We start from the raw sequence: 10,007 nt of genomic DNA on the forward strand, positions 1-10,007 counted from the left end.
GGTGCAGAATGTTCAACGTGTCACAGCAGGATGACGGCTTGTGGAAAGAGGGGCGAGATTCAGGACATTTTCTAATGTAAAGAAGTGAAAACAATTTATGGAGGGAAAGAATTCATCATGCAGTAATATGGCCAATATTACTGCCGCAGGTACAAAAGCCATCACCAGAAAGTGGTTGAAAGTGGAATCAACGACCATCGAAGAATGGATCGATATTATTCATGGTATTTATATAATGGAAAAATTCATGTTTTATAAGCTTTGGTCTAAATGGACAGGAGATGTATAAACAGTGAGGTCAGATTTCATTGATATCCTATTAGCTGTGCCAACATTTCAAAAAGAAATGTGTGGATGTTTGTCTGAGGTGATAAAAGCATAATGAGGAGATGAGCCCCCCCCCCCCCCCCCTTTTCTCTTTTTCTTTAATCATCATGGAGAAAACGGACGGGAGGACGGGAGGACGGGGTGGACTGAGACACTTGGACTCTTCTTCATTATTGGTTTCTGCTCTTTCTCTGTTCATTGTATTTAATGAAAGACAATGAGGACGGGTCCAAGGACACTGTCAAATTGTAGAAGTGAAATGGTGTCTACCCATGTGTTTTCCAAATAAAAAGTTAATTGCAAACAAAACAATAAAAGAATCCATCAAACTCTTGCATGAGGAGAAAACAGGTTCAACCAGTCGACTGAACCAAAACCATCACTAACAGTCGTGGATCAGTTATTTGAAACACCTCAAACCAGGATTCCGTCACTTGTTTCTTGTCTCCTGCTAAATGAAATGATTTCAGCTGCAGAAATGGAGAAACGCCTCATTGAGCTGTGGAGCCACCAGATCTCCAGTCGGAGGTCTCTGGTGTGACTACATTTGAGGAGCCAACTGGTTTTCACATGTGTTGAGAGTGAAGCTACGACCCACTGGCGCTGCAGAGCCTGTTTGACCGGGAACTTCTTTCCACAGTTCCTGCACTTGAAGTCCTTGTCCTCGGTGCTGGGCCTCTGGTGCAGGCTCTGGAGGTGGGCGGCCAGGACGTCCTCGCTGGGGAAGCTGCTCTCACACAGCAGACAGGGGTGGTCCTCCTTCTTGATGACCAGCTCTGCAAAGACGAGGGACGAACACGCTCGGTGTGAAGTGTGGAAACACAAGGAGCCACCGTGTTGCTCCTCCTGTCCTGTGGAGGCGATCACGAGCACCAGGCTGGTGAACGCCACTTCACAAACACAATCCTTCCCTTGGCGTGGAGCAGGAGGAGCGCCAAGGGAAATGTTTGCTTTTTTATCCAAGTGTGAAATGAACAAAGAGAAATGTTTCTAGTTTTCCTGCAGTGTTTTTATGTGTATATTCCAGCCGATACTCCCAAATAAACATGTTTCAAGTACGACCTATAAAGTTCAACCATCTTCCACCAGGATGTACGAGTCCGGAGCAGCTGATGTTCATAAAATCAACTTTCTCTACTTCCATTCATTAACAGCCTGAAAAGAGGAAACAGCCTCGGTTCTAACAGGAACAGCGGCAGACAAACACAAAGACTATTTGTGCTCCAGTGGAGAAAATTTAAATCCATTCAGGAGTTTCTGTCTGAGCTTTTTGACTCAAAACGCAGCAGGAACATTATGAAAGGTCACATTCAGGGCCGTCAAAGTGAACATCACATGATCATTACTAGTCTGATTAATGTGCAATAAGAACTTGATCTGAACAAACCGACAGGACAAACGTCACATGGGAGACGTTAAACAGCAGGTCCGTCCTCGACGTCAATCTGAGCACAAAAACCAGCAGAGGCTGGAGAGTCGACCGACTTCAAATGATATTTTAAGCTGGAAGAAGCACTTCCAGCTTAAAATATCACAGTGACACAAAGCAAACGTCAGTGTGGGATTGACTGTGAAGAAGAAGTGCTGAGAAGTTCGTTCGTCTTAATAAACTACTGGAGAACATGTCAAAGGAACATTCATGTGGAAACATGTTTGTCTTGAACTGTTAAAGGCGTTTAATAAAAATGTGCAGTGCATAAATACTCCCTTCTCTCTTCAGCCTGTTTGTTCGTCCAAAATAAAAACTGATTAATGTAGAATACAAATCTAATAAACATACAAATATTGAATGGCGATGAATCAAGACGACTGAAGAGCAATGAACCGTACCCATTTCCACCAGATGCTTGGCCTCTTTACTGTTGTCATCTTCATCTCGAATGACTTCTTCTTCCTCCTCCTCCTCTTCCTCCATGTCACTGTCCAGGTAGCCAATCAGGAGCTCCGTGTCCGTGTCGATGTCGTCCACCGCCAGGTAGAAGATGTTCTCTCCATCCTGGTGGTGAGAGGTGACGCTAACAACGCCGTGGCAGAACAACACTCACGTCTCCAGAAGGACTGTGACAGTAAAGCCTGCACAAGGTTCCTGAAGCAGCTCACCTGGGGGAGCCGGAGGCGGAGCTTATGACGCCGGAGGCGGGGCTTATGACGGCGTCACGCCGGCCTGTTTAGGCCGACCGACCACAGGTCAAACCCTCAAGCCCTCAAAATGCTTCATTGACGTCCTCGTCTTCAAAGGTCGCGTTAATAAAATCAACCCGTCATTTTGTTTGAACTCGTCCAGTGTTTTTAACCCTTTCTGCACCAAGACACACTTTTTTCTTTGGAAAACTCTGGAGTCACATCACCACCCGAACATGTTAAAATATGAAACTCTGCAGCCTCTATTAACAATATAAAGTCATTCTCATCAAAGTTTTATCAACAGGAATCCAGTAAATCCAGAACAAAAGTATTTCCCAATGTCTTGTTTTAAGAGTGCCTCCCTCAGTGTGAAACCTGGACCTGATGGGTGAAGAGCTGAGATCCGGAACAGAAGACAGACAAACACCAACATGTCCAGTTCGGAGTTCGTGATTAACCAGACTGACGTCTTTCAGTTTCGATTTCACCGGCAAAGTTGTGTGCTGCCCTCTAGTGGTGAAGAGTATTTATACAGGATTACTCTGCAGCACACTGTCGCTGTGAGAGCAAAGGTTTTTTAGAAAAAAATGTGAAATGTGATAATTTCCCACGACTCAGCTGACGATCTGGAGGAAACACCAGAGGGTGAAGAACTCTGAACTATGGGATTGTAAATACAGATAAATAACGATTAAGAAGACGAGAGCTGCACAATAAATGTCGTTGGTGATGGAACGCAGAGATTTAGCGCTCATGCACGACCTTCAACGACCTTCAACGACCTTCACCGACGGCATTCCAGCATTAATGGCAGCCACTTGACCTGCAATCTTCATCCTCTCTTCCTTCCACTTCGATGTTTCTTCCACTACCAGGAAACAATCTGTGTTGGTTCTCCAGAGGCTGAAGAGGTGAAGCTTCCAGAGTTCTGTGTTGTTTACACAACGTCTGTGGGCTTTACAAGCTTTTCTTTTAGAAAATGACTCCGATATTCAGCTGCACGTTGGCCTAGCGGCTGTTGTCGACACATTATTAGTCATGTGAGCACTGAAAGAAGGTTCTCAGGAGCATTTGGAGAATGACTCGAGGCTGGAGCCACGACGAGTCCTGTGAAGTTTTCAGACGGTATATTGATCGATCCTAGAAAGCAACAACTAGAATTCCTGCCGTCTACAGTTTTACATCCAATTTGCACTCAATTATAACAGCTTAAAAACACATAAACATCTGGCGACAGACAGACGTGGAGTCAAAGCGACACATCTCCTAGTTAAATGAAAAAATGTGCAGTTTTATTACTTGGCCTTGTTTTCATTTCCAATTATTTGTGACTTATTTTGACTATAAAAGCTTCAGACTTCAGACTTCACTGCTCAGCCGCTCACAATTAAGCTCAAATAATGATTTCAAATACAATGACAGAAAAAAAGACTATTTTACTCTTGTACTACAAAACGCAGTACTCAGAAAGTGTTTCCAGGCCATTGAGAGATTTGTTTATTTGACTGCTTCCAGTCTTTCTCAGTGTCTGTGGCCAGTCGGAGAACCTCACCACCCTCTGGATGGAAACGTACCTGAATGGCTGCCAAGTTCTTCTGTTCCTGCGACGGCGCCTGATGGACAAACCGCAGCCAGTTGGCGTGGCGAGGATTACTGGCGTCCAGGATATACAGCACGTCTCCCTTACTGCCGCGGACCTGCAAGGCGGAACACGGAACACCGTCAGGAACCTTTCAGGACTTCCTCCGTCACCTAGAACCGCTTCAGACACAATCACATAAATCCTCCTCACTGAGGCTTTCAAGGGTCTTTATTGTTCTTCAGTTGTTCTAAAATTCTTCTTCAGTTGTTCTAAAATTGTTCTTGTTCTTCAGTTGTTCTTGTTCTAAAATTGTTCTTGTTCTAAAATTCTTCTTGTTCTTGTTCTCCAATTGTTCTTGTTCTTCAGTTGTTCTTGTTCTTCAGTTGTTCTAAAATTCTTCTTGTTCTTCAGTTGTTCTAAAATTCTTCTTCAGTTGTTCTAAAATTCTTCTTGTTCTTGTTCTCCAATTGTTCTTGTTCTTCAGTTGTTCTAAAATTCTTCTTGTTCTTGTTCTTCAGTTGTTCTTGTTCTTCAGTTGTTCTTGTTCTTCAGTTGTTCTTGTTCTTCAGTTGTTCTTGTTCTTCAGTTGTTCTTGTTCTTCAGTCACAGTCTCTACTTCTAGAAGGTTTAGAACGGCCAACATGGTCCGGTCTGGTTCATTCAGAGCAGGACTTGCTGACTCGTCAGTTCTGATCAGACACGAGATTCCATCCTGACGTTACTTCATTCTATTCCACGAGGCCTGTGTGTGTGTGTGTGTGTGTGTGTGTGTGTGTGTGTGTGTGTGTGTGTGTGTGTGTGTGTGTGTGTGTGTGTGTGTGTGTGTGTGTGTGTGTGTGTGTGTGTGTTCACCTCCCACATCAGCCTGGTGTCGGAGCTCTCCTCCAGCTCACCTGGCAGCTTCTTCTCACCTGCAAACGGTCCGAACTTTTCCCCCTTTAAAACAGAGTGCGCAGACGTTAGCGGGGGACGTTAGCGGGGACGTTAGCGGGGGACGTTAGCGGGGTACGTTAGCGGGGGACGGTTAGCGGGGGACGTTAGCGGGGGATGTTAGCGGAGGACGTTAGAGGGGGACGTTAGAGGGGGACGTTAGAGGGGGACGTTAGAGGGGGACGTTAGTGGGGGACGGTTAGCGGGGGATGTTAGCAGGGGATGTTAGCGGGGACGTTAGCTGGGGACGTTAGCGGGGGACGTTAGCGGGGGACGTTAGCGGAGGACGTTAGTGGGGGACGTTAGCGGAGGACGTTAGCGGAGGACGGTTAGCGAGGGACGTTAGCGGGGGACGTTAGCGGAGGACGTAACGCCGTCCACCCCATCACAATACACATCAGAAGCACAATATTGATCCTGTTCTTCACTCCATTCTCCTGATATCTTTTGTTAAAATACACATTATACATAATAAATGATAAATGTGTTCCTTCGTCAATGTTAAAGGTTTTTTTTTGCTCAAGGTTGTTGAGCACAAACAGTTTGTCGTTGCAGTACCTATAATATTAAATAAAATACTTCCAAACCCGATCTATAACCACATATTATGTGCATTACCATCCCACATGATGCTACTGTGTAAAGTGACAAAACCAGTTGTGTTTCTATTTTTGGTAAAGGGTTGGAACGACCTCACAAATTGTTCTTGTATTGAGGAAACACCTTCTGTTTAGTGTGGCGTGTAATAATAACATATTATGATTATATATTATAATAATAAGTTATCCTGACAAGGACCTCTGCTCATTGCGGCTTGAATCCCAAAGATGGCCGCCATTCACCAAGTGTCAACATCAAAGACAACGTGGAGCCTCTATTTCACTTGTGTGGTTTTCTACGGTGGCTGAGAAGGTCAGAACGTCACAACATGTGAAACACTTTGGCAAAATGTGGAAAACATTTTTACACGTCATAAAACAAACTACATTACACAAGGTTGTCTACAAGGTTTTAACATGGGGGGGGGGGCGGGGCGTCTTGCCCGAAGCCCCCAGAGCTTCTAGGAACGCCCCTGCACGTGAACGCGCCCGAGCGCTGGACGCGTTTCCCTGCTGACCTTCCGGAGGGGGCGTGGCCACGGAGCCTCATCCTCTCACCGTTAACGAAACATTTCTATTACGACGTTTAAAAAAAAAACAAAAAGGAAAACGGAACAGAAAGAACGTTGTGACACGTGAACGTGAGGAGGAGGAGGAGTTGGTCGCTTTCTAAAAGAAGCGCAGCTCGAGCTGGAGGTATAGATAATGTATATCCGGGCTCCCGGAGCCTCTGGAGCCTCTGGAACCTCTGGAACCTCTGGAGCCTCTGGAACCTCTGGAGCCTCTGGAGCCGCGAGCAGCGAGCAGCGAGGCGGAGGGACGGCGGGAGTCTGCAGCGACGTGGCACTTCACGTCAGAGGAGCCCGGCTCGCCTCCCACAGCAAACTCCACGAAACTCCACGAAACTTGTGCCAAAGTGGCACAAAACGCGTCTCGCGCTCAAAGTGTCCTCGCGAGCGGAAGCGACCCACCTTTTTCACCCTCCTGGCCGTGAACAGCCCGATCCCGTCCTGGACGGAGGACGGCTTCAGGGAAAACCTGTCCGGCACGTACATTCCCAACATGGTCATGTCTGGACGGCTCGGGGGCTGGACGTGTGGCTGGACGTGTGGCCGGACGTGTGGCCGGACGTGTCGCCGGACGTGTCAGAGGACGGCCATGGTCAGCGCGCGGTTCGGAGCGGCTACTTTCTCCCACAAGTCCTGGTCCAGGTTGAACTTCTGCTGCTCCTGCTGCAGCGGCGCTCAGCCGCCTCCTGATTGGTCCAAAGTTTGTAACCAGAAGCTACCTTTGCTACACGCTGCAGCCTGCAGCAGAACGTGCAGCAGAACGTGTGGTCTGCAGCAGAGCATGTAGGAGAACATGCAGCAGAACATGCAGCAGAACATGTAGCAGAACATGCAGCAGAACATGCAGCAGAACATGCAGCAGAACATGTAGGAGAACGTGCAGCAGAACATGTAGCAGAACATGCAGCAGAACATGCAGCAGAACATGCAGCAGAACATGCAGCAGAACATGTAGCAGAGCATGTAGCAGAACATGTAGCAGAACATGTAGCAGAACATGCAGCAGAACATGTAGCAGAGCATGTAGCAGAGCATGTAGCAGAGCATGTAGGAGAACATGCAGCAGAACATGCAGCAGAACATGTAGCAGAACATGTAGCAGAACATGCAGCAGAACATGTAGCAGAGCATGTAGCAGAGCATGTAGCAGAACATGTAGCAGAGCATGTAGCAGAGCATGTAGCAGAGCATGTAGGAGAACATGCAGCAGAACATGCAGCAGAACATGTAGGAGAACATGCAGCAGAACATGCAGCAGAACATGTAGCAGAACATGTAGGAGAACATGCTCCAGCAGGTCTTTTTGGTTCAGGAGCCACTCAGGTCATTTTGATTTTTAAATAAAAGATTTCATAATCCCTCCATGTAACAGAGTACTTGTTACACTGTGATGTCATGTCATGTCATGTTATGTGATGTGATGTAATGTCACGTGATGTCATGTCATGTAATCAGGGTTCGAATTACAACGTGGCTTTCTGGGAGCCCTATTTTCCGATCAGACCTCTCAAGTTTGTAGAATAGGTATGCCGCATGTTTTTAGAGCTCCCCCTAAATTTTTCAAATCAGGCTTTCAGGGGAGCCCAGGTCCCCTTAGCTCCCCCGTAATTCCAACTCTGTGATGTCATGTCATGTTATGTGATGTCATGTGATCATCATGAAATTCATCATGAAAAGAAAATGTATCCTTTTGAATTCTGCAGCAACTAAATTGTATCAAACAAGAAACTCACTTCAGGGACGAACCTGACAAATGTGCTGGAGGGGAACCAGGAACCAGGAACCAGGAACCAGGCACCCAGCCTGCCACCATCTTTCTTTTCAGGATCATGTGGGCTAATGTCTACCCCCCCCACTGTGAGGAAGATCCTCCACTTCAACAAAACCCTCCGCGGTTCAGAGGTTCTGTGTGCAGCAGTTTTTAAATGTTTTATTTCATTTATTTATTTGTAGTTTTAGATTCAAATGTTAACATTTCATTACAACATTAAAACACCGTGGTTCTTTATCCACAATAAGATGTTTTGTTTCGTTTTCCCAGTGAAACCAGCTTGACTGTCCGTTCAGATGCTTGAAAAACCCTCCGTCATGAATTCTATTCAATTGAATCATGATCATTTCACTGGGATGAAGAGAAATAAACAAAGTTCAAACAGTCTTGCTTTGAACGGGAAAACCATGACCTTTCACATTAAAGTGTCTGAAGTAATGCCAGATGACTTTTATTGTGTAGCTGAAGTTAATGTGGCTTCCCAACAGCCCTGATGTGTGACTGTTCCTGAGAGAGGAACCTCACGGAACCTCTTTATCCTCATCCTGTCTTCTCACCGTGATGTGTGACTGTTCCTGAGTGAGGAACCTCACGGAACCTCTTTCTTCTCATCCTGTCTTCTCACCCTGATGTGTGACTGTTCCTGAGTGAGGAACCTCACGGAACCTCTTATCCTCATCCTGTCTTCTCACCCTGATGTGTGACTGTTCCTGAGAGAGGAACCTCACGGAACCTCTTTCTTCTCATCCTGTCTTCTCACCCTGATGTGTGACTGTTCCTGAGTGAGGAACCTCACGGAACCTCTTTCTTCTCATCCTGTCTTCTCACCCTGATGTGTGACTGTTCCTGAGTGAGGAACCTCACGGAACCTCTTTATCCTCATCCTGTCTTCTCACCCTGATGTGTGACTGTTCCTGAGAGAGGAACCTCACGGAACCTCTTTATCCTCATCCTGTCTTCTCACCCTGATGTGTGACTGTTCCTGAGAGAGGAACCTCACGGAACCTCTTTATCCTCATCCTGTCTTCTCACCCTGATGTGTGACTGTTCCTGAGTGAGGAACCTCACGGAACCTCTTTCTTCTCACCCTGTCTTCTCACCCTGATGTGTGACTGTTCCTGAGTGAGGAACCTCACGGAACCTCTTTATCCTCATCCTGTCTTCTCACCCTGATGTGTGACTGTTCCTGAGAGAGGAACCTCACGGAACCTCTTTCTTCTCACCCTGATCTCTTGACTCTCGCCTGCAGATTGTCGTTGTCTCTCATCACTCTGTTTGTGTGTTTTCTGTCATTGAACGCCTCTCCAGCAAACGCCCCTCCTCTGACCAGCGACCGTCACGGTTCTCCTGGTTCTGCTTGAGGTTCATGTTGGTGTTTATGCCAATGGCTTCCTGTTGTGTCGTGGCGCTCTGCCAGGGGCTCTGTGATTGGTCCAGAGAGCGGCGGGACGGTAATGTACATGTTTACATGAGAGTCAAACACCCGACGGCTCCTCGGCTCTTCGGGGCGACACGCCCTGCAGCCACACCCCCTCCTCCAGACGCTGCTGGGATCAGGTTCCTGCTGTGCCTCAGTTCATCCCTGGGGGGGGACACATGGGTGACCAGCCTGATCAGCACTGAGAGGGTCTTTGTGTGCATCTGCCCCCCCACTGTCCGCCCCCCCCCCCCCCCCGTCAGGGCAGGGTGATTAAATGTCATGACCCTTCCTCCCTCTGCCCTCTGAGGACCTCCAACCCATTAACTTTCACTGAGATCCCCGATTGATCCCGTCACCTCTGATCTTCAACACCTGCATGAACCACACCCAGGACCCACACAGGAGGAGCAGGAGGAGGAGGAGGAGGAGAGGAGGAGGAGGAGGATGAAGAAGGGAGGAGGAGAGGAGCAGGAGGAGAGGAGGAGGAGAGGAGGAGGAGGAGGATGAAGAAGGGAGGAGGAGAGGAGCAGGAGGAGAGGAGGAGGATGAAGAGGAGGTGGTGGGGCTTCACCGGCAGCCCCTGGAGGCGGGGCTTCACCGGCAGCCTCTGGAGGCGGGGCTTCACCAGCACACTAGCAGCCTCTGGAGGCGGGGCTTCACCAGCACACTAGCAGCCTCTGGAGGC

The 10,007-nt window shown here is 47.7% G+C and overlaps 1 protein-coding gene across 1 annotated transcript in view; it reads right to left on the bottom strand.

The window, feature by feature from the left end:
* Positions 1 to 6,687, bottom strand: part of prdm5 (PR domain containing 5) — a 47,796-nt gene extending 41,109 nt beyond the window's left edge. Inside the window, exons 1-5 of the mRNA XM_080505968.1 lie at positions 6,534 to 6,687; positions 4,886 to 4,969; positions 4,026 to 4,148; positions 2,158 to 2,323; positions 926 to 1,103 (exon numbers count right to left, since the gene is read on the bottom strand). Of these exons, the coding sequence (XP_080362094.1) occupies positions 926 to 1,103; positions 2,158 to 2,323; positions 4,026 to 4,148; positions 4,886 to 4,969; positions 6,534 to 6,632 (650 nt within the window). The 5' untranslated portion in view covers positions 6,633 to 6,687. The remainder of the gene's footprint in view (positions 1 to 925; positions 1,104 to 2,157; positions 2,324 to 4,025; positions 4,149 to 4,885; positions 4,970 to 6,533) is intronic.
* Positions 6,688 to 10,007: the final 3,320 nt, after the last annotated feature.

This window comes from Blennius ocellaris (assembly GCF_963422515.1).
Source record: "Blennius ocellaris genome assembly, chromosome: 12".
Lineage (NCBI taxonomy): Eukaryota > Metazoa > Chordata > Actinopteri > Blenniiformes > Blenniidae > Blennius > Blennius ocellaris.